The sequence below is a fragment of the Poecilia reticulata genome, chromosome 15, assembly GCF_904066995.2.
Source record: "Poecilia reticulata chromosome 15, P_reticulata-male-v2, whole genome shotgun sequence".
NCBI classification, from domain to species: domain Eukaryota; kingdom Metazoa; phylum Chordata; class Actinopteri; order Cyprinodontiformes; family Poeciliidae; genus Poecilia; species Poecilia reticulata.
This window is the reverse complement of record NC_088844.1, coordinates 31,002,967-31,026,619: the sequence shown is the minus strand read 5'-3', so window position 1 is coordinate 31,026,619 and position 23,653 is coordinate 31,002,967. Positions and strand designations below refer to the sequence as shown.

At 58.1% G+C, this 23,653-nt stretch overlaps 1 protein-coding gene across 4 annotated transcripts; it reads left to right on the top strand.

The window, feature by feature from the left end:
* The first annotated feature begins 46 nt into the window (after positions 1–46).
* ubr2 (ubiquitin protein ligase E3 component n-recognin 2) lies at positions 47–22,984 on the top strand. 4 transcript variants are annotated; one of them, XM_081616137.1, is made up of 45 exons: positions 48–202; positions 1,055–1,326; positions 2,065–2,143; positions 2,205–2,318; positions 2,411–2,541; positions 3,913–4,051; positions 4,165–4,227; positions 4,302–4,422; positions 5,904–6,011; positions 6,078–6,166; positions 6,865–6,963; positions 7,539–7,702; positions 7,777–7,876; positions 7,946–8,074; positions 9,252–9,435; positions 9,520–9,581; positions 10,572–10,682; positions 10,752–10,817; positions 10,905–11,021; positions 11,139–11,199; positions 11,285–11,409; positions 11,482–11,534; positions 11,615–11,717; positions 11,797–11,845; positions 15,688–15,842; positions 15,986–16,088; positions 16,166–16,275; positions 16,355–16,435; positions 16,638–16,810; positions 16,900–17,108; positions 17,185–17,278; positions 17,355–17,516; positions 17,588–17,788; positions 17,844–18,013; positions 18,107–18,162; positions 18,251–18,347; positions 18,805–18,869; positions 18,936–19,074; positions 19,164–19,254; positions 19,328–19,458; positions 19,531–19,639; positions 20,813–20,947; positions 21,193–21,363; positions 21,443–21,544; positions 22,316–22,984. In XM_081616137.1, exons 1-45 carry the CDS (start codon positions 125–127, stop codon positions 22,455–22,457), a joined length of 5,313 nt encoding a protein of 1,770 aa, XP_081472263.1. In that variant the 5' UTR covers positions 48–124; the 3' UTR covers positions 22,458–22,984. The 4 variants fall into 4 exon arrangements, with proteins under 4 accessions (XP_081472266.1, XP_081472263.1, XP_081472264.1 ...); XM_081616138.1 differs by lacking the exon at positions 6,865–6,963 and adding an exon at positions 6,689–6,787; XM_081616139.1 differs by lacking the exon at positions 48–202 and adding an exon at positions 229–787.
* The last annotated feature ends 669 nt before the right edge of the window (positions 22,985–23,653 follow it).

Sequence of the window (23,653 nt, the reverse complement as noted above, 5' to 3'; positions counted from 1 at the left end):
ACAAATGAGCCACGCCCCGTTTGACATAAGCCCCGCCTTACTGTGGCCAAATTTAGCCGACGCCCCTCCCCCACCGTGACAGTTTCCGCTTCCGGATGTTTTCGAGCAGAGAGAAGGAACCAAGATGGCGGAGCCTTCCAGAGATCCTCCGTCCGCTCTGAGCGCTGACTTCATGAGCTTCTCCCCCGGAGACACCGCCTCGGTGAGTGGCTCCGGAGGCTGCGGGTCCGGCCGGCGCCGTCCGTCCTGCGGGGCGGCCCTCCGGACCCAGGCCGCCTCTGAGGCTCCTGTTTCGGCTTAATCTCCTCGGAGCTAACGGCGCTAGCGCCGCTTCTCCTGGAGGAACACCTGTAGTCACACCTGGCGGCTGTCAGCTCCAGGTGTTCTGCCCGGGAGCAGCGGCGGGGCGTCTTACTCTCATTCAGGGTTCTGGGTCGGTTCTGGCGGGTTGAGGGTCGCTGCACAGCTGGTGACGTCACGCACAGGTAAACGAACATGATCAGGTGTGCCCCATTTCACCTGTGGACCAGATGACAGTTGCCATGGAAACGGCTGAGGACCCGGCCCGTAATGACCTCTGAGCGGCGGCTGGATCCGGGTCAGCGTTGTGTAATCAGATTACTGCTGGAACACAGAACCGCATCCGGACTCGGACCCAGAGAAGAAGGTTCTGGACGACCCAGACAGAAGAGAAGTAGAACCAGTAGGAGAGGGAGAGCGATTAGGTGATGGCAGCATCATGTCAGCCGCCTCCAGGAAGGAATCAGCCAATCAGAACACAGAGCAGGTGGAGAGAAAATAACAGGAAACGAAAAGTTAAAATGACAGCAAACTGCTGCTGGACCCAACAGAACCAGTTTGTCCTCCAGATTACAATTACCGATTGATTATTGATTACAATCTGGATTGTAATCTGGATTAACAGGAAGGGGAATCTGGATGTGTTTTCCATCAGAGCCGTTTCTGTTCTGGATCAGCTGCAGGTTTTATCCGGTTCTCCTGGCAGTAACCTGATTGGTTACTGGTGCTGACCTCTGACCTTCCTCCTCCTCAGCGCTGGCTGGCGTGTGCCGACCTGCAGCAGGAGGTGTACCGCCACCTGGCTGAGTACGTGCCCCGCATCCTGTGCCAGGGGGGCGGCATGGCGGAGCAGCGGGAGGAGCAGCGGGAGGAGCTGGCCCTCCAGCTGCTGCTCCTCGCCCCCCTGGAGTGGCTCCTGCTGGGGGGGGAGCCGGCGGCCGGCCTGGCGCTGCTGCAGCAAGGTGGGGGGGCGGCGGCGCTCTGTGGACACGTCTTCAAGGTGGGGGAGCCCACCTACTCCTGCAGGTAAGTCACCTGGAGGAGGGACTCTGGCCTGTTCATGTGAAACTATCAATAATTTCCACTGGCCTGATTTATCAGTTCCTTCCATCAAACCTGGATGATAACCGTCATCTTTCACTTTGTTTATTTTGGATATTTAAAATGTCTTCCTGTTCAGTGTTACATGTTCACCAAAATGTAAATTCGAGAATGTTCCTGCATTACTACGCTATTACCGTTATGTTCAAAACGGCAATATTATCGTTCACCAGTCTGGCCTCCTGATGATGCAGGAACAGGAGAAGCTTGTGACACGGTGGAACTAGCTGCTAGCGTTGCTAATGATGCTAACCGAACAGACAAACAGGGAAACACAGGAAATAAAGAATCAATTATACAAAAACAAGGAGTATAAAACTGCTACTGGCTCCCCAGGCTGAAGTCCTCCAGTCCACTAGGGGGAGTCTGGAGTCACCAACGTAAATCTGCTGCTGTTCTGTAACGTTGATGTGAAGAATAGCAGCTTCGTCCCTCAGCTGCTCAGGTGGATTTTTTACTGTGGATCCAGTTTATATTTAGAGCTGAATTTAAAAAAATAATTAAACTTGCATTGTTGTGGAGTGACGGAAAACCCACAGAACCAGAAGAATATATTCTAATCGGTATTTAGATTGGTTCTGGAACAGGATGGCAGTAAAGCCAGTGTTCAGGGATCAGAACCGGGCCGAGGTTCTGACCCGTTCTGACCCGCTGTGTCCTCAGGGAGTGTGCGGCCGACCCGACCTGTGTTCTGTGCATGCAGTGCTTCCTGGCCAGCGCCCACCGCCACCATCGCTACCGGGTGAGTCCAATCAGAACCAGAACCATTAGAACTCGGCTGACCGGACCTCTCTGTCCCCCAGATGACCACGTCAGGAGGCGGAGGCTTCTGCGACTGTGGAGACGCCGAGGCCTGGAAGACCGGTCCGTCCTGCCAGAACCACACGCCTGCCGACCAGAACCGGGAGAGCGAGGAGGTGAGACCGCTGCTGGCCCGGGTCTGACCGGCCGTCGGTTCTGACCCGCCTGGGCTCAGAGTCACAGTGTGTTCCTGCTGCCTGTGTTCCAGGACCCGGTCTCTCTGCTGCCCCCTGCTGTGGAGGAAAGGAGCAGCAGCATCTTCTCCATCATCCTGCAGTACGCCGTCGACCTTCTGACCTGGGAGCAGGAGGACCAGCTGCCAGCAGGCCTGGAGCCGCTGTAGGTCCCAACCGGGTCAAACCGGGTCACAGTGGTCCGAACTGGTCCAGACTGGGCCGAACCTGAGCTGCTGCTGCTCCCAGGATGGATCAGTCTGGAACAGTTTTTAATGCTAAGATGCTAATCAAGTTAAGCTACTAGCTCAGACACAACTGCTAACTGAGGACCAGGCTCAGCTAGCTGTTAGCTGCTTGGCTAACAGCTAGCCTGTAAACCAGGGCTGCCCAAACTTTTTGAAGTTTTCTGTCTCCAGCCGGCTGAGATCTGCCTCATGACACGAAGTTATGAATATGCAGATATCCCTCAGTTACAGCAGAAATATTAAAGTGAAAACCTGGTGCAGTTTCTTCCTCAGTGAGACTCTGACACTGGGAGCAGCTTACTGGTTCCTCAGTCAGAAGCTGGTTGGAAACCGTCAGTCAGTCGTGGTAGATCTGAACTTTGACCTCAGAGCTGCTGGGTTAAAGCTCATCTTGTGAAGCAGGTTCCAGAGGAATCACCTCAGATGTTGGACTGGATTTTATTTCACTGTCATCTGTGAATGTTAGAGCCTCATTTTCAGCAGTGGAGCTTTACAGGTTGAAAAAGGTTATTGAGTCTCATCAACATGAATATCTGCACTAAATAAGAGACGAAATAAACATCATGGAAAAGGAAAAGCCTCTGCGCTCAACACGAGACGCCAGAGAGCAGAAAACTAGTTTAATTATTCATATCATTATCGCAGTAGGAGCCATTTGTTTAATACTAAAGGAGCTAAATTTGTCCTGTGTTGTTTGTTGTGACGTAAACTCAGCCGAACGAGGTCATTAGTCCAAGGTTCAGAAACTACAGCGGCTGAACGCGCCGCAGGAAAACCACCTGAACAGGTGACCAGCTCTGAACCATGAGGACCGTTTTACTCTTTGTTGTTTAAGCACACCCGTTGCCGTGCCAACCGCGCGCCGAGCAGAGATTACGTCCAAAGCGTTCAGCGCGTTCCGATGTCCGGTTCTCAGGCTGGATGTTTGTTCAGTGATCAAAGCTCTGATGGTCAGTCGACCTTTGGGTCAATTTTCTATGTAGCGCAACCGAAACACCTTGTTGATGTTTTTATTCTGTATTTGGATCTTAGTGAATATTTTGATAAGCGCCCAGCTGGCTGCTGGGCGTTGGGTCAGGAGAGGGAAGGTTTGCAGTGCATTGTGGGATTGCTAGCTGTACCAGCCTCCTGTAGTCAGGCACAGCTGTCGATGCCTGCTTCATAAATAAGGGTAGCTTTAGCAGCAGCAGAGTGGCGTGTTGTTATTCTGAGTGTCTCTGTCTGCCCCCCATCCCGCCCCCCCTCCTGCCCCCCTCCCGCCCCCCCTCCTGCCCCCCTCCCCCCCCCAGGCAGCGGAGCGACAGCTACTACTGCATGCTGTTTAATGATGAAGTCCACACCTATGAGCAGGTCATCTACACGCTGCAGAAAGCCGTCAACTGCAGCCAGAAGGAAGCCGTCAGCTTCGCCACCACCGTGGACAGAGACGTCAGTACCACACCTGGACCCGGTTCTGGGTCCAGAACCGGGTCCAGGTTTAGATCCAGACCGGTCTCAGAGGTCAGCGTGACCTCTGATTCTGACCCTCTCTGTCTCTGCAGGGCAGGAAGTCGGTCCGGTTCGGGGACCATCAGTTCTGTGAACAGGCGAAGGCCGTCATCGTGGTGAGCTGCAGACAGCTGTGTGGGCGGAGCCAGAGTTTGTCCCTTACCTCTGACCCCTGACCTCTGCCCCTCAGAGGAGCACCAGCCGGCAGTCCAAGCCCCTGCGGGTCCAGGTGATGCACTCGGCGCTGGTGGCTCATCAGTGCTTCGCTCTGAAGGCTCTTGGCTGGCTGGGCCAGATCATCCAGTACTCTGGTACGTCTCGGCCGCGTTACCCACGATGCCCCGGGGCGTAGCGTTACCCACGATGCCCCGGGGCGTAGCGTTACCCACGATTCCTCGGGGCGTAGCACTACCCACGATGCCCCGGGGCGTAGCGTTACCCACGATGCCCCGGGGCGTAGCGTTACCCATGATGCCTCGGGGCGTAGCGTTACCCACGATGCCTCGGGGCGTAGCGTTACCCACGATGCCTCGGGGCGTAGCGTTACCCACGATGCCTCGGGGCGTAGCGTTACCCACGATGCCTCGGGGCGTAGCGTTACCCACGATGCCCCGGGGCGTAGCGTTACCCACGATGCCTCGGGGCGTAGCGTTACCCACGATGCCCCGGGGCGTAGCGTTACCCACGATGCCCCGGGGCGTAGCGTTACCCACGATGCCCCGGGGCGTAGCGTTACCCACGATGCCCCGGGGCGTAGCGTTACCCACGATGCCCCGGGGCGTAGCGTTACCACGATGCTCGGGCGTAGCGTTACCACGATGCTCGGGGCGTAGCGTTACCCACGATGCCGGGCGTAGCGTTCCCGATGCTCGGGGCGTAGCGTTACCCCGATGCCCCGGGGCGTAGCGTTACCCGCGATGCCCCGGGGCGTAGCGTTACCCACGATGCCCGGGCGTAGCGTTACCCACGATGCCCCGGGGCGTAGCGTTACCCACGATGCCCCGGGGCGTAGCGTTACCCACGATGCCCCGGGGCGTAGCGTTACCCACGATGCCCCGGGGCGTAGCGTTACCCACGATGCCCCGGGGCGTAGCGTTACCCACGATTCCTCGGGGCGTAGCGTTACCCACGATTCCACGGGGCGTAGCGTTACCCACGATTCCACGGGGCGTAGCGTTACCCACGATGCCCCGGGGCGTAGCGTTACCCACGATGCCCCGGGGCGTAGCGTTACCCACGATGCCCCGGGGCGTAGCGTTACCCACGATGCCCCGGGGCGTAGCGTTACCCACGATGCCCCGGGGCGTAGCGTTACCCACGATTCCTCGGGGCGTAGCGTTACCCACGATTCCACGGGGCGTAGCGTTACCCACGATTCCACGGGGCGTAGCGTTACCCACGATTCCACGGGGCGTAGCGTTACCCACGATTCCCCGGGGCGTAGCGTTACCCACGATGCCCCGGGGCGTAGCGTTACCCACGATGCCCCGGGGCGTAGCGTTACCCACGATTCCTCGGGGCGTAGCGTTACCCACGATTCCTCGGGGCGTAGCGTTACCCACGATTCCACGGGGCGTAGCGTTACCCACGATTCCACGGGGCGTAGCGTTACCCACGATTCCTCGGGGCGTAGCGTTACCCACGATTCCACGGGGCGTAGCGTTACCCACGATGCCCCGGGGCGTAGCGTTACCCACGATGCCCCGGGGCGTAGCGTTACCCACGATGCCCCGGGGCGTAGCGTTACCCACGATGCCCCGGGGCGCGGCTCCGCTCACTGTTTCCCTTGCAGACGGCCTGAGGAGGATCCTGTGCCAGGTGGGGCTGCGACCCGGTCCGGAGGGCGAGAATTCCTCACTGGTGGACCGCCTGATGCTGAACGACTCCAAGATGTGGAAAGGTCAGAGTTCACAGGCAGGGGTGGGCGGCGGGCCTGGCGGGTTCTGATGGTTCTGACTGTGTCCAGGAGCCCGGAGCGTTTACCACCAGCTGCTCATGAACAGCCTGCTGATGGACCGCAAGTTCAAGAAGATGTTCGCCGTCCGGTTCGCCAAGGTAATCGGACCGGATGGACCGGGCAGACTGACCACAAGCAGAACCCACCTGACCCAACCTGGACTGGACCGCATGCAGAACCCACCTGACCCAACCTGGACTGGACTGGACCACATGCAGAACCCACCTGACCTGACCTGGACTGGACTGGACCACATGCAGAACCCACCTGACCCAACCTGGACTGGACCACAAGCAGAACCCACCTGACCCAACCTGGACTGGACCACATGCAGAACTGGCCCGGTCCAGTTGTTAGAACCTAGGCACAGTTCATCAGTGCCTGAGTTCAGAACCGGGTCCAGGTTTAGATCCAGACCAGTCTCATAGGTCAGTGTGACCTCTGGTTCTGACCCGGTTCTGGTTCTGATCACCACTGAACTGAACCGGTTCGTGCTGCAGGTCAGAGGTCAGCAGAACCAGCCGATGGCAGTCAGACTCTGATTGGCTCCCTGGTAACAGCAGAGTGTGTTGCGGGCTGACCTCTGACCTCTGACCCAGAGGTGACCTGTCCCCCTGTAGAGCTACAGACGGCTGCAGACAGATTTCATGGAGGACGACCACGACCGCTTGGTGTCGGTGACGGCGCTGTCGGTGCAGCTGTTCACCGTGCCGACGCTGGTGAGTAGCTCTTCTTCTTCTGCTGCCCCAACGCCGTCTCTCTCTGTCCCCTTCCGACCCCCGACCCCCGACCCCAGAACTATGAGCGCTTGCAGAGCGACTTCGTCAGAGACGACCACGACCGGCAGTTCTCCATCACCGACCTGTCGGTGCAGATCTTCACTGTTCCCTCGCTGGTGAGTTCCTGGTTCCCCGGCGGTACTGACCCGGTTCTGCTGAGCTGAGGTGCGTTCTGGTGCAACACCGCCAGGAGTGCGGGGTCAGAGGTCAACTGTTCGTCTAGAAACTGAGTGGAAGACTGGAGGAATGCAGGCTGGACCGGAACCAGTTCACGGTCTGAACCGGCTCACTGGCGCCCTCTAGCGGCCATGTTTAAAATGACCTCTACATCGGATTAAACTTATAAATTCACTATGCAAACGACTTTGAGGAAACAAGGTTTTAGTGGTGACTGAATGAGAAATCAATAGCTTTTGAGGATAATTGATTATCTATTTGCCACCTACAATCAATAAATGAATAATGTAAACATGAAGGATTCACAGATCTGCAAATGTTACTGAGCTGCTGCCTTTAGCAACAGTTGGCTTAGCTACCGTTAGCGTTAAGGAAGCTGCTCCGTTAGCTCCAGAGAGCCGGCGTAGAGAGGCAGGAGGCGGAGCCTATGCTCACCTGTTCTCACCTGTTGGAGTGCAGCCACTGCTGGCATCAGGAAGTGGGCCGGTTCAGGAGCGGCTGTGTGTACCTGCAGGCCCGGATGCTGATGGTGGAGGAGAACCTGATGATGACCATCATCAGAACCTTTGTGGATCAGCTTCGCCACCGCGACGCTCAGGGACGCTTCCAGTTCGACCGCTACACCGCCCAGCAGGCCTTCAAGTTCGGCCGGGTCCAGAGTCTCATCGGAGACCTGAAGTAAGGCCCGGTCCGGCCCGGTACCTGGTATTGCCCCCCACCCAGGCCCTTCACCAGGTGCGCTGTGTCTGCAGGTACGTCCTGATCTCCCCGCCCCCACAGTGGAGCCAGCAGCTCAGAACCAAGTTTCTGGACGGCTTCGAAGCCTTCCTGGACCTGCTCAGGTGCATGCAGGTAAGCTGCAGCCGGGAGGAGGAGCTTCAGGTGGGGCCCGCCCCTCACTGCACCTGCGTGTCGCTGCAGGGAATGGACCCGGTGGTGAGACAGGTGGGCCAACATATCGAGATGGAGCCGGAGTGGGAGGCAGCCTTCACCCTGCAGATGAAGCTGACGCACATCATCACCATGATGCAGGAGTGGTGCAGCACCGATGTGAGCCGCAGCGTGTAGCATGTAGCCGTAGCATGTAGCTGGAGCATGTAGCCGTAGCATGGTGCAGCACCGATGTGAGCCGCAGCGTGTAGCATGTAGCCGTAGCATGTAGCTGGAGCATGTAGCCGTAGCATGGTGCAGCACCGATGTGAGCCGCAGCGTGTAGCATGTAGCCGTGGCATGTAGCTGGAGCATGTAGCCGTAGCATGGTGCAGCACCGATGTGAGCCGCAGCGTGTAGCATGTAGCCGTAGCATGTAGCTGGAGCATGTAGCCGTAGCATGGTGCAGCACCTATGTGAGCTGCAGCGTGTAGCATGTAGCCGTAGCATGTAGCTGGAGCATGTAGCCGTAGCATGGTGCAGCACTGATGTGAGCCGCAGCGTGTAGCATGTAGCCGTAGCCATAGCATGTAGCATGGTGCAGCACCGATGTGAGCCGCAGCGTGTAGCCGTAGCCATAGCATGTAGCATGGTGCAGCTCTGACGTGAGCCATAGCATGTAGCATGGTGCAACTCGGATGTGAGCCATAGCATGTAGCCGTAGCATGTAGCATGGTGCAGCTCTGACGTGAGCCATAGCATGTAGCCGTAGCATGTAGCATGGTGCAGCTCTGACGTGAGCCATAGCATGTAGCCGTAGCATGTAGCATGGTGCAGCTCTGACGTGAGCCATAGCATGTAGCCGTAGCATGTAGCATGGTGCAGCTCTGACGTGAGCCGTAGCATGTAGCCATAGCATGTAGCCATAGCATGGTGCAACTCTGATGTCAGCCATAGCATGTAGCCGTAGCATGTAGCATGGTGCTGCTCTGACGTGAGCCATAGCATGTAGCCATAGCATGTAGCCGTAGCATGTAACCGTAGCATGGTGCAGCTCTGACGTGAGCAGTAGCATGTAGCCGTAGCATGTAGCATGGTGCTGCTCTGACGTGAGCCATAGCATGTAGCCATAGCATGTAGCCGTAGCATGTAGCCGTAGCATGGTGCAGCTCTGACATGAGCCATAGCATGTAGCCGTAGCATGTAGCATGGTGCAACTCGGATGTGAGCCTGCAGTCCCTGTAGCAGCAAGCTGCATGCTTTCATCATGTTGAAGCTCTTGGCCAACATTACCTAGTTACTCTGGGGGCGGGGCTTGTTACTCAGGTGTTGATCATGTGACCGTCTGCGCCCTCAGGAGCACGTTTTGATCGAGGCGTATAAGAAGTGTCTGAGCGCGCTCAGTCAGTGCCAGGGCGGCCTGCCGGACGGCGAACAGCCAATCAGCTTGAGCCTGGCAGGTCACACTGTGGACACCTTCAGGTACCAGGTGTCCCAGGAAAAGGTGTCCATCCACCTGCCCGTGTGCAGGCTGCTAGCAGGTGAGTGGGCGTGACCAGAGGAGCATCATGGTGTCTGCAGCGCCGATCCTCACCTGATCCTTACCTGGCTGTTTCTCCTGTCAGGACTCCATGTTCTCCTCAGCAGGACCGAGGTGGCGTCACGACTCCCCGAGCAGCTGCCCCTGGTCAGTCACAAGTCGGCCTCAGGTCGGCCTCTTGTCGGTCTCAGGTCGGCGGCCTCTTGTCGGTCTCAGGTCGGCCTCCGGTCGGCCTCGGGTCGGCCTCCGGTCGGCCTCCGGTCGGTCTCAGGTCGGCCTACGGTCGGCCTCCGGTCGGTCTCCGGTCGGTCTCAGGTCGGCCTCAGGTCGGCCTACGGTCGGCCTACGGTCGGCCTCAGGTCGGCGGCCTCTTGTCGGTCTCAGGTCGGCCTCCGGTCGGTCTCAGGTCGGCCTCAGGTCGGCCTACGGTCGGCCTACGGTCGGCCTCAGGTCGGCGGCCTCTTGTCGGTCTCAGGTCGGCCTCCGGTCGGCCTCAGGTCGGCCTACGGTCGGCCTACGGTCGGCCTCAGGTCGGCGGCCTCTTGTCGGTCTCAGGTCGGCCTCCGGTCGGCCTCGGGTCGGCCTCCGGTCGGCCTCAGGTCGGCCTCTTGTCGGTCTCAGGTCGGCCTCTTGTCGGTCTCAGGTCGGCCTCTTGTCGGCCTACGGTCGGCCTCAGGTCGGCGGCCTCAGGTCGGTGTGGCGGCCGGTCGGCCTCAGGTCGGCGCGGCGGCCGGTCGGCCTCCGGTCGGCCTCAGGTCGGCCTCTTGTCGGTCTCAGGTCGGCCTCTTGTCGGTCTCAGGTCGGCCTCTTGTCGGTCTCAGGTCGGCCTACGGTCGGCCTCAGGTCGGCCTCAGGTCGGCGGCCTCAGGTCGGCCTCAGGTCGGCGCGGCGGCCGGTCTGCCTCCAGTCGGTGTGGCGGCCGGTCTGCCTCCGGTCGGTGTGGCGGCCGGTCGGCCTCAGGTCGGCGCGGCGGCCGGTCTGCCTCCGGTCGGCGGCCTCCGGTCTGCGGCCTCCGGTCGGCCTCAGGTCGGCCTCCGGTCGGCCTCAGGTCGGCCTCCGGTCGGCCTCCGGTCGGCCTCAGGTCGGCCTCCGGTCGGCGCGGCGGTCGGGTGACCAATCACTGCCTCTGTCCTCCAGGGGGAGCTCAGCCCTCACCTGCTGATAGAGCTGCCATTGCGCTGCCTGGTGCTCTGTGCACAGGTGCATGCTGGGATGTGGAGGAGGAACGGCTTCTCTCTGATCAACCAGGTGAGTGTCTGTGATTGGCTGAGAGGCCCAGGTGTGCAGGAACGACTTCTGATGCGTCCTGTGTTCCAGATCTACTACTACCACAACGTCAAGTGCAGAGTGGAGATGTTCGACAAGGACCTGGCCATGCTGCAGGTAGCTGGTTCTGCTTGGTCCTGCTTCGGTCAGCGCTGGTTCTGTTCTGGTTCTGGTTGGGTCCGCTAACGACTGCTGTTTGTGCAGGTTGGCGCCTCCATGATGGATCCGAACCACTTCCTGATGATCGTTCTGAGCCGCTTTGAACTCTTCCACACCTTCAGCGCCTCCGACCTGCGGAGGAGATACAGGGAGGCCAACAAGGTCAGAACCGGGTCAGAACCCAGAAGCGGGTCAGGTTGGGGATGGGCAATATGGAGATATAATTCTCTGATGTATCGATCCCTGGTTCTGACCCGGTTCTGTGCGCTTTGTGTGCAGGACCTGGCCCAACAGAACACGCTGATAGAGGAGATGCTGCACCTCATCATCATGGTGGTAGGTGAGTCTGGCAGGTGAGCCGACCTGCGGCAGGTGAGCCGACCTGCGGCAGGTGAGCTGACCTCCGGCGTGTCCCGGTCCTCCAGGTGAGCGCTACGTTCCGGGCGTCGGCCAGGTGGAGCCGCTGGATGAGGTCAGGAGGGAGATCCTCCACCAGCTGTGCATCAGACCCATGGCTCACAGCGAGCTGGTCAAGGCTCTGCCTGAGAACGTAAGACACAGCCGTTACCATGGTTACCTGGCTGCTCACCTGGCTGCTCACCTGGTTAATGGTGTTTTTCAGGGCAACAAGGAGACGGGTCTGGAGAGAGTCATTGACAGCGTTGCGTCATTCAGGTCAGTCTGTGTTAGTTGGCCTTCCACCTTCAACATGTCCAGCTTAACAGCGATCAGCATCAGGTGTGCTGTGTTGACAGGAAGCCAGGTGTGACGGGGCGGGGCCTGTATGAGCTGCGTCCTGAGTGGTCCAAACGCTTCGACCTCTACTTCCATCACTACAGCCGGGCGGATCAGTCCAAGGTAACCGGGTCGGAACCGATCCGGCTCCGGCAGTTGCTCGAGTGGTTACGGGTTGTCATGGTTACGGGATGTGTTTCAGGCCGAGGAGGCTCAGAGGAAGCTGAGGAGACAGAACGGCGAGGACACAGGTGAGCACCACCTCCGGTCACCGACCAGAGGCCCTGGTTCTGGTTCTGGGAGCTGCTCCACAGTGCAGAGCAACACGGGGGCCGTGGATCAGCACCTGCTGCACATGAGTTATCTTGACTCAGCCGTTGTGACAATAATATACGACTCCATGCTGCCTGGTGACACTAAGCCAGCAGGTACTCAGTCAGGATCTCGTGTGATCAGTTTAACTCTGATTCCCTGCTGGAGTTTTCCTGTCATCCTAAATTACCCATAATGGACCAGTTCCTAGAATGGCATCGATCGATAGCGAGGTTTCTGTGGCTGACAGGGAAAAAAGGCCAGAATCACGTTTTCAACTCTGCAACTAAACAAAGTAAAGGGTGGAGTGGGGCTTCCTGCCACCATGCAGCCCAGCTGGACCGTTAGTCGGCCTGTGTGCGCCATCACACTGCAGCATGGATGATGCTGCGCACGGCACAGGAATAACGGCCCACCTCAGTGGTTATAGGCTACAGGAAGAGCAGCAGATCCAGAACATTCCATAACTGGAGTTTCTCAAGTCCTGGCAGGAAGTGGCTAAAATGTGCAGAACAAGAGAAGCATCCAAAATTATGAGGTTTGTGCCCATGATTCAGATTTACACCAAATAGATCGATAACTGATTCAAGTTATGGATCCAAAAGGATCAACTTCATATTATTATTTGCTCACAAAGGGAAACGTTGTCAGAGTTTGAGACCTTGCAGAAGGTTGGACTGGAAAGATGATTGTTTTAGGACATTATTAAACATGTTAGAGGTGCTGAGAAGAAGTGATTTGAGTTCCATGGGGTATTTCTAATTAGGCCCAGATCAGACAGCAGAATTATCTCTAATGCCGTACAGCCGTCTAAACCGGGAATACAGGGTTATAAGGAGAATGGGAAAGGAAACGAAGGAATAATCTCACCAGAAGCTGGGAGGAGACACGTCCACCGCCGTGGGCTCGACCGGATCAACACCTGGCGGGAGTTTGCTGGAAAAACATCACATGATGTTCAGTTACAGCCATTCAGAGACGATATCACCGAATCGGGGCGCCTGCTGGAGACTCTGGGTCTGAGGGATCGGGGCGCCTGCTGGAGACTCTGAGTCTGAGGGATCGGGGCGTCTGCTGGAGACTCTGGGTCTGAGGGATCGGGGCGCCTGCTGGAGACTCTGAGTCTGATGGATCGGGGCGGCTGCTGGATACTCTGAGTCTGAGGGATCGGGGCGCCTGTGGAGATCTGGTCTGAGGATGGCGCTGCTGAGACCTGGGTCGAGGGATCGGGCGCCTGCTGGGAGACGACTCTGGGTCTGAGGGATCGGGGCGCCTGCTGGAGACTCTGGGTCTGAGGGATCGAGGCGCCTGCTGGAGACTCTGGGTCTGAGGGATCGGGGCGCCTGCTGGAGACTCTGGGTCTGAGGGATCGGGGCGCCTGCTGGAGACTCTGGGTCTGAGGGATCGGGCGCTGCTGGAGACTCTGGGTCTGAGGGATCGGGGCGCCTGCTGGAGACTCTGAGTCTGAGGGATCGGGGCGCCTGCTGGAGACTCTGGGTCTGAGGGATCGGGGCGCCTGCTGGAGACTCTGGGTCTGAGGGATCGGGGCGCCTGCTGGAGACTCTGGGTCTGAGGGATCGGGCGCCTGCTGGAGACTCTGTGTCTGAGGGATCGAGGCGCCCTGCTGGAGACTCTGGTCTGAGGATCGCGCGCCTGCTGGAGACTCTGAGTCTGAGGGATCGGGCGCCTGCTGGAGACTCTGGGTCTGAGGGATTGGGGCGCCTGCTGGAGACTCTGGGTCTGAGGGATCGGGGCGCCTGCTGGAGACTCTGAGTCTGAGGGATCGGGGCGCCTGCTGGAGACTCTGGGTCTGAGGGATCGGGGCGCCTGCTGGAGACTCTGAGTCTGAGGGATCGGGGCGCCTGCTGGAGACTCTGGGTCTGAGGGATCGGGGCGCCTGCTGGAGACTCTGGTCTGAGGGATCGGGCGCCTGCTGGAGACTCTGAGTCTGAGGATCGGGCGCCTGCTGGAGACTCTGGGTCTGAGGGATCGGGGCGCCTGCTGGAGACTCTGTCGGGATCGGGCGCCTGCTGGAGACTCTGGGTCTGAGGGATCGGGCGCCTGCTGGAGACTCTGAGTCTGAGGGATCGGGGCGCCTGCTGGAGACTCTGGTCTGAGGGATCGGGCGCCTGCTGGAGACTCTGGTCTGAGGGATCGGGGCGCCTGCTGGAGACTCTGGGTCTGAGGGATCGGGGCGCCTGCTGGAGACTCTGGGTCTGAGGGATCGGGGCGCCTGCTGGAGACTCTGAGTCTGAGGGATCGGGGCGCCTGCTGGAGACTCTGGGTCTGAGGGATCGGGGCGCCTGCTGGAGACTCTGGGTCTGAGGGATCGGGGCGCCTGCTGGAGACTCTGGGTCTGAGGGATCGGGGCGCCTGCTGGAGACTCTGGGTCTGAGGGATCGGGGCGCCTGCTGGAGACTCTGGGTCTGAGGGATCGGGGCGCCTGCTGGAGACTCTGGGTCTGAGGGATCGGGGCGCCTGCTGGAGACTCTGAGTCTGAGGGATCGGGGCGCCTGCTGGAGACTCTGGGTCTGAGGGATCGGGGCGCCTGCTGGAGACTCTGAGTCTGAGGGATCGGGGCGCCTGCTGGAGACTCTGGGTCTGAGGGATCGGGGCGCCTGCTGGAGACTCTGAGTCTGAGGGATCGGGGCGCCTGCTGGAGACTCTGGGTCTGAGGGATCGGGGCGCCTGCTGGAGACTCTGGGTCTGAGGGATCGGGGCGCCTGCTGGAGACTCTGGGTCTGAGGGATCGGGGCGCCTGCTGGAGACTCTGGGTCTGAGGGATCGGGGCGCCTGCTGGAGACTCTGTGTCTGAGGGATCGGGGCGCCTGCTGGAGACTCTGGGTCTGAGGGATCGGGGCGCCTGCTGGAGACTCTGGGTCTGAGGGATCGGGGCGCCTGCTGGAGACTCTGGGTCTGAGGGATCGGGGCGCCTGCTGGAGACTCTGGGTCTGAGGGGCCAAACACTTCCATGTCTTTGGGGCTGCCAGGTAATAAAACCATGTTGGCTCCACAGACGTATTGGAAACGTAAACATTCGATGTGAAGCGTTGAACCTGGGGAACCTGCAGTTGGACTCATGGACCAGTAGGACAAACTGCTGGCAGCCAGTAAGGAACCCGTCACAACCAGAACCACCCACTGACGAATGTTTACCGGATTTATGTTACGGAAAAGATTTTTATTTTTCCCTCCAAGTAGAAAAAGGAACATTTGATAGGATCTGGACCCAATGGGCCGAGTCTGTAGAACCAACTGGATCCGGGTTGATGACTGTGGTGAATTATGTGTCCTGCCCTTCATGTTCATGTGGCTGTTGCTGCTCCAGTTGGTGCCCATCTTTAGTTATCGTTCACATTCGGATCAGCCTGTAAAGAAACCAGGAGGACTTGGACTCTAAATGAACAATAATTATATTAAAAAGGTTCAAACTCGTTCATTATTGGCTGCAGAGAAACACCAAGCTGCCAAACTAAAGCAAACGGACCAATCAGGCCTCGGCGTGACCTTTGACCCCCACAGAACGAGATGCTCTGGGTCTGATTTTCTCCACCAAGCTAACGGTGAAGAGGGGGATGATAAAATATCGATTCTTCTCCTTTGTGAAGGAGCAGAGAGGCTCCAGCTGCAGGCGGGGACTCTGACCTTTAACCCCAGGAAGTGGTTTCATCCATAAAGCAACTCGTTTTAAACGATCTACTATTAGAAACTTGAGTGTAAAAACATGGATGTGCTGGTGTCAGACTCACCTGGTCACCATGGCAACCTGTGTGTGTTGCAGCCCTGCCCCCGCCCCGGCCGCCCCCCCTCTGCCCGCTGTTCGCCAGCCTGGCCAACCTGCTGCAGTGCGACGCGCTGCTGGCACTAGAGGGCGCCGTGCTGCAGTGGGCCGTGGAGCCCAGCGGAGGGGGCTGGACCGAGTCCATGCTGCAGAGGGTGAGTTCTGGTTCTGGACCTGGTTCTGGACCTGGTTCTGGTTACGGTTCTGGTTCTGGTTCTGGACCTGGTTCTAGTTCTGGACCTGGTTCCGGTTCTGGTTCTAGTTCTGGTTCCGGTTCTAATGCTGCCTCCCCCTGCAGGTGCTGCACCTGGTTGCCATGGCGCTGCTGGAGGAGCAGCAGCAGCTGGACAGCAGCGGCGGAGACGAAGACGTCTCCTTCACCTTCAGCAGCAGGATCACACGTCAGTACCTGAGCTGGGCTCACCTGGCGTCCAGGTGAGGAGGAGCCGGGCTGACCGTGATTCACCTGTGTGTTCAGGTCCAGGTGAGGCTCCCAGCACGTCCGGAAGCGTCCTGGCTCTGCTGGAGAGCCTGCAGAACGCCCCTCACCTGGAGGTCCACAAGGACATGATCACCTGGATCCTCAAGGTAGTGGCAGCTGCAGGTGTAGCTGCTCCAGTGGCCTGACTGGTTCCCAGTGAGATAGTTGTGGTGTGTTGGTGTGCAGGTGGTGGGAAACATCAAAACCACGAGGGAGCGAACGACTGGCTGCAGCGTCGGCGTCAGCCATGGCCGCCGCCCAGAGGAGGTGAGTCCTTCACTTCCTGTCTGACTGACCCACCCTCTGCTCTGATTGGACGGCTTCCTGTCTGTCTGACTGACCCGCCCTCTGACCCGCCCTCTGTCCTGATTGGACGGCTTCCTGTCTGACTGACCCGCCCTTTGCCCTGATTGGACGGCTTCCTGTCTGACTGACCCGCCCTCTGCCCTGATTGGACGGCGTCCTGCAGACGGTGAGGGACAAGGACAAGGCGGAGAGGAAGAGGAAGGCGGAGATGGCGCGGCTCCGCAGGGAGAAGGTCATGGCCCAGATGTCGGAGATGCAGAAACATTTCATCAACGAGAACAAGGAGCTGTTCCAGCAGAGCATGGAGGATCTGGAGGCGGCCGCCGCCGAGCACAGGTACACCTGGAGGTACACCTGGAGGCACACCTCTGTACACCTGTCCAGTGGTTTGTCTATCTCCACTGTGTCCTCTTTCTCGCTCCCAGTCCTCCCAGTTCCGAGCCCACCTGTGCCGCTCAGATCTGCGTGGGCCCCAGGCGGGTGGGCGGGGCCGAGCGCCGCCAGCTGGTCACCTGCATCCTGTGTCAGGAGGAGCAGGAGGTCAGAGGTCACGGCAGAGCCATGGTGCTGGCAGCCTTCATCCAGAGATCCACCGTGCTGTCCAAGAACCGCAGCCGCGGCGTCCCCGACCCAGGTGGGCGGAGCTTAGCCGCGGCGTCCGGCCGCCTGTTCCCCGATTGGTCGGTGCTGACGCCTCGTCTCTGTTGCAGAACGCCTCGACCCGCTCTTCATGCACCCTGACCTCTCGGTGGGCGTCCACACCGCCAGCTGCGGACACATCATGCACGCCACCTGCTGGCAGAGGTGACCCCTGCAGCCACGCCGTCCCATCGGCAGCCAGCTGGCCTGACCCCGGCTGACCCCACCTGTGTGTGCTCAGGTACTTTGAGGCGGTGCAGCAGAAGGAGCAGCGGCGGCAGCAGCGGCTCAGAGGTCACACCAGCTACGACGTGGAGAGCGGGGAGTTCCTGTGTCCGCTGTGCGAGTGTCTGAGCAACACCGTCATCCCCCTGCTGCCTCACGCCTGCTCACCTGACCGCAGGTAGCGCCACACTCAGGTACAGGCGTGACGTGCCGCGCGGCCGGAGCTTCCTGACGGCTGTTTGTCCTCAGTGTGGAGCATCCATGTCTGGAGACCTGGCTGAAGAGAACCAATCAGCAGGCAGCGGCTCTAGACTCCACCCACAGGAAGCAGTCACATGGTCAGTCACCTGCTGGGGGCGGGGCTATCAGCTGGCGCTCAGGTGTTCAGGTTGCAGCTGCGGCGCAGCAGGCGGAGCCAGCGGGTCCTGACAGGGTCGGCTTTGATCCACAGTGAGTCCCAAGGCCTGGGGGGCGGGGCTAAAGGTGCTGCTGATGATGTCAGCAGCGATGTCACTTCCTCCCTCAGGAATTCATTCTCCAGCGGCGTCGCCGAGATGATCAACACCTTCGGCATGTCGGCCTATAAGGTCGGCCTCAAGGTCAACCCCAACGAGCAGGACCCCCGAGTCCCGGTGCTGAGCTGGTCCACCTGCGCCTACACCATGCAGAGCATCGGTACGCCCTCACCTGGCAGGTCACCGTCTGACCCGCCACCTGGCAGGTCACCGGGGTCAGGGCTGATGTCGTTTCCTGTCTGTTTCCTGGCAGAGCGCCTGCTGATGGACGAGAAGAAGCCGCTGTTTGGAAGCTTACCTTGCCGACAGGTGAGAGCGCCTCCTGGTGACCGCCCCTGGGATTACACCTCCAGCCTTACGGTGACCTCTGACCTCTGACTGACCTGCTGTGTTTCAGGATGAGTGTCTGAGTTCTCTGACCCGGTTCAGTTCAGCCTGCTGGACCACCGCTCCGATCAGAACCGTTCAGAACCATTTCATCAGACTGCTGTCAGGTACACACACATTACACACTATACACTACACATTACACACACATTACACACATTACACACATTACACACTACACACACACACTACACACACACACTACACACACATTACACACATTACACACTACATACTACACACACACACTATACACACACTACACACACATTACACACTACATACTACACACACACACACTACACACACATTACACACACTACACACACTACACACACACACATTACACACACTACACACACACACATTACACACACATTACACACATTACACACACATTACACACTACATACTACACACACACACACACTATACACACACTACACACACACTACACACACACACATTACACACACATTACACACATTACACACACATTACACACTACATACTACACACACATTACACACACTACACACACTAACTGGTTTCTGTCTGGTCCAGTTCTGGTTCCGGACTCCCAGCTGGAGGCTCCCTGCATCCTGGATGTGGACATGTTCCACCTGCTGGTGAGTCCTGGTAGTGTCCAGGTGACCCCCGGTGACCCCCGGTGACCCCTGCCCTCATGTCTGCAGGTGTACAGCGTCTTGTCCTACAGCTCCCTGCACGGTCTGGACCAATCAGGACGAAGCTCTGTGGATTCGGGTCACCTTCACCTGCTTCAGCTGGTCACTGTGGCTCACCTGGTTCAGGTGCTGCTCACCTTCACCACCGGTAGGGAAGGACATTCAGACAGAGATGGCTCATCTCTCACCTGTCTGTCCCTCACCTGTCTGTCCCTCACCTGTCCCTGTGGTGTCCAGGTGAGCTGAGTATGGATCAGGACGGTGAGGAGTCAGAGGAGGAGCGGCTCACCTGTCAGCTGTACGGCAGGCTGAGGGATCACCTGGGCAGGTGTGTGACGGTGGTTCCATCAGGCGTGTGGGTGGAGAATGTGATTGGCTGACAAGACGTGTGTGTTGAGCAGGTGTTTACCTGACGTCTCCTGTGGGTGGCGCCTGTGGAGGTGTGTGAGAGCCGGCGTCCTGCCCTTCCTCCGCACCGCCGCCCTCTTCTTCCACTACATGAACTCTGCATCGCCCCCTGCTGACCTGCTGGGTGAGAACACCTGCACACTGCACACCTCCACCTGTGGAAGCTTCACCTCAACCTGTTTGTTATTGGCTGCAGGTACAGGACCTGGCCAGTGGGAGGCGCTGTGTAGCTACCTCAGTCTGCCCTCCAACCTGCTGCTGCTGTACCAGAACCACCGCACACTGCTGGAGCCGCTCATCCACAGGTAACCCGCCTGACCACAGGTCCAGGTGAGCTGCCAGGTGTGTCACTTCAGCCCTGGGGGAGCAGAAGGAGGGGGAGCAGTGAAGCTGTGCCCTGTGTTGGTCATGAACTCTGACCCTGATCCAGCCAGAGTCCGCAATGGTGATGGAGCACATGGGGAGGAGTCCGCTCCCAGTTAGCTCCCAGTTAGCTCCCAGTTAGCTCCCAGTTAGCTCCCAGTCCGCTCCCAGTTAGCTCCCAGTTAGCTCCCAGTCCGCTCCCAGTCCGCTCCCAGTTAGCTCCCAGTCCACTCAACGTTAGCTCCCAGTACGCTCCCAGTTAGCTCCCAGTCCACTCCCAGTCCACTCCCAGTTAGCTCCCAGTTAGCTCCCAGTCCACTCCCAGTTAGCTCCCAGTACGCTCCCAGTTAGCTCCCAGTACGCTCCCAGTTAGCTCCCAGTTAGCTCCCAGTCCGCTCCCAGTTAGCTCCCAGTTAGCTCCCAGTCCACTCCCAGTTAGCTCCCAGTACGCTCCCAGTTAGCTCCCAGTCCGCTCCCAGTTAGCTCCCAGTTAGCTCCCAGTACGCTCCCAGTTAGCTCCCAGTTAGCTCCCAGTTAGCTCCCAGTCAGCTCCCAGTTAGCTCCCAGTTAGCTCCCAGTCCACTCCCAGTTAGCTCCCAGTTAGCTCCCAGTTAGCTCCCAGTTAGCTCCCGGTTAGCTCCCAGTTAGCTCCCGGTTAGCTCCCAGTTAGCTCCCGGTTAGCTCCCAGTTAGCTCCCGGTCCACTCCCAGTTAGCTCCCAGTTAGCTCCCGGTTAGCTCCCAGTTAGCTCCCAGTTAGCTCCCAGTTAGCTCCCAGTCCACTCCCAGTTAGCTCCCAGTTAGCTCCCAGTTAGCTCCCAGTTAGCTCCCAGTTAGCTCCCGGTCCTCTCCCAGTTAGCTCCCAGTTAGCTCCCAGTTAGCTCCCGGTCCTCTCCCAGTCCAATATTTATGCTAATTAAACTAAGTTCTGAGGAGGTTTCAGCCAGCTGATCTGCTGCTGGCCTTCACACCTGGTCACTGGTTCCTGTTTCCATGGAAACACATGAAGACATTAGAGAAACAGAAACCACAACATCCCAGCTGAGTGTGTGTGTGTGTGTGTGTGTGTGTGTGTGTGTGTGTGTGTGTGTGTGTGTGTGTGTGTGTGTTGCTACAGGTGGTGCTGCCATCCAGGTGTGGGCCAGGTGCTCCATGGGGGCGGAGTCTTGGTGCAGTTCCCCAGAGAGTCCAACAGGTTGATTGATCTGCCAGAGGACTACAGCATCCTGATCAACCAGGCCTCCAGCTTCACGTGAGCGCCCCCGGCTGACAGGAGGAGAACTGCAGGCTGGCTGCATCCCTGGTGCTAGCGCCTGATGCTAGGCCCTGGTGCTAGCCCCTCATGCTAGCTCCTGATGCTAGCCCCTGATGCTAGGCCCTGGTGCTAGCCCCTCATGCTAGTGCCTGGTGCTAGTTCCTGTTGATAGCCTCTGATGCTAACCTCTGATGCTAGCCCCTGGTGCTAGCCCCTGATGCTAGCTGTGTGTCCCTGTGCAGGTGTCCGCGGTCCGGCGGGGATAAGTCTCGCGCCCCCACGCTGTGCCTGGTGTGCGGCTGCATGCTGTGCTCTCAGAGCTACTGCTGCCAGACTGAGGTGGAGGGAGAGGATGTGGGAGCCTGCACCGCCCACACCTTCACCTGTGGAGCGGGCATCGGCCTCTTCCTCAGGTAACACAGCTGCCTCTGCGTGGATCACCTGAGATCCCGTCTGCAGCGGTGTAACCTGTGTGTGTGTGTGTGTGTGCAGGGTGAGGGAGAGCCAGGTGTTGTTCGTCGCAGGTAAAACTAAGGGCTGCTTCTACCCTCCACCGTACCTGGACGACTACGGAGAAACCGACCCTGGCCTCAAGTACGTCCTTTTTCTGCTGTTGCCATGGTGAATCGTGTTATCTGGGCTCCGTTGATCAGGGCTTGTGCGCTGAGAACTCAGGGAAACTTGCCTCAGAGTACAGTTGATTTGTCCTGGGTTTACCTGAGTTAGTTAACTCTGCTCCCTGGGGCCCAGGCGGGGGACCCATCCACCAATCATCCTGATTGGCTGCTCACGCTGATCAGAAGCCAATAACTTTATTACTGATTCTGTTTTCTCTGTTTGGTCTTTTTTATCACCCTGCATTAAAATACCATCATTTTAAAACAATTATTAATTTAAAATGGCCCTATGCACTGTCCCATTGTGTTTCTGAAGGCCTTTAATAGACCACTGCATTGAGAGAAATGGGTCAAAAAGCAGTAAAGGTTCTGTAATCGGGTCGATTAGTGGGGCGTGTTTAACAGACAGGCCTCCGGCCACCAGGTGGCAGCAGAGTTCACACTGATCCGCACTTGGAACATAAAACGGTGTTTGATAATCAGATGAGTTATTCCTGGGTTGGCACCAGTAACCACTGGATTATGTGACAGGTGGGATTATAGTCTGTTTTTACTAAACAGACATTTAGAAACACATTTGTGTCCTGATTTGCTTTAACTCATCAATAAGACGTTGGTTTGGTGTGAGGAGTGGATCAGTGGATCTGTGATCGATCTCATTGGTCTGCTTCATAAGCCTCATGGATCCTGGTTTGGTGTGAACGGATGGAGCTCTTCTGATTATTGATCGATTATTTGTTCCCTGCAGGCGTGGGAACCCGCTCCACCTTTGCTCGGAGCGCTACCAGAAGATCGAGCGTCTGTGGCGGCAGCACGGCATTGCTGAGGTCATAGGTCATGCTCAGGAGGCCAATCAGACGCTGGTCGCCATCGACTGGCAGCACCTGTGACCGCGGACTAGCCCCGCCCACTAACGAACCTCTTTGAACCAATCGGCTCGCTGCAGCTGCAGCCTGAGGTCGGAGCAGCTTTCAGGGATTTTTTAGGGTGTTTGGATCCCGACCTTTGACCTCCGACTGTCACCCCTCCCCCCTCAGTCCTCCAATCAGACGTCACCTGTTCAGCTGGAGGTCAGGTGATTTCTGTCAGGCGTACATTGCATTTTGATGGACTGGGTCTCCGTGGCAACCCAGGTGAGAGTAATCAGATTACTTCCTGAGACGTCGTCATGGAAACTTCAGCCAATCGGAAGCCAGAGCTGTGAACAGCGCCGTTGGTCCACCGTCTCCATGGCAACCGAGTTCTGCTTTAATGTTTTATTTAACGAGGCGAGCGTGTGACATCACTTCCTGTTTGTGTGTTTGGGGAGGCGGAGCGTCGTAACCGGACCAGAACCGGACTGGGCCCGGCTGACGCTCCGCCTCGGTAACGTCACTTTAACCTGTAGAACAGAACCAATAAAACGGGCTTTAAAGAACCTCTGAGTCCAGTCACTGACCAAACAACCCAACCAGAACCGGGTCAGAACCGGACAAGGTTCACAGGCTGTCATCTGGAGCACCGGACCTGCTGACTCCTCGGTTCTGCTCCGGTTCTACGTCCATCTGGTCCAAACATCCAGGAGACGAGATGGACGCCCAGCGACAGGTTCTGGTGGTCGGTTGGTACCGACCCGGTTTACAGAATATTGGGTACATTAATGTGATCGTGATCCGTTTTTCTCCTGAACAAAGTTTAAAGAATAAAGTAAGTTGCGACCCAGAAGGCCCGGCTGAAGCCGAGACGGAGGTTCTGCCAGAACAGGACGGGTCCAGGTGGGTCCAGAACCTTCCAGGATAATTTGTGCGACTGTTCCAGAACTAAAGCTGCTCTTCCTGATCGGGTCCGGCTCCGGTGGCTGTTGGACCCAGTCTGTCTGCTGGAGGCAGCAGCGATGGGTCCGGTCCAGTTGGGCCGGGTTCTGGATAAAACCCAGACTGCTGCTGGGTAAACGTGCTGACCTGAGGTCAGCTGGTTCTGATCCACAGAACCAAACATGTAGAAGCAGCTTTCAGCTTCTATGACCACAAATCTGGAACCAACTGCAGACGAGCCGAAACCCGAGATCCTGAAGATCAGAGGATCCCAAACCAGGATCTACTTTTCT

Excerpts from the sequence above, each read along its gene's own strand:
- ubr2 (XM_081616137.1), top strand. The coding sequence starts at position 125 with ATGGCGGAGCCTTCCAGAGATCCTCCGTCCGCTCTGAGCGCTGACTTC. Across the intron at positions 1,327-2,064 it reads GAGCCCACCTACTCCTGCAG|GGAGTGTGCGGCCGACCCGA; the intron begins GTAAGTCACCTG and ends CTGTGTCCTCAG. Across the intron at positions 16,089-16,165 it reads CTTCAGCAGCAGGATCACAC|GTCCAGGTGAGGCTCCCAGC; the intron begins GTCAGTACCTGA and ends CTGTGTGTTCAG.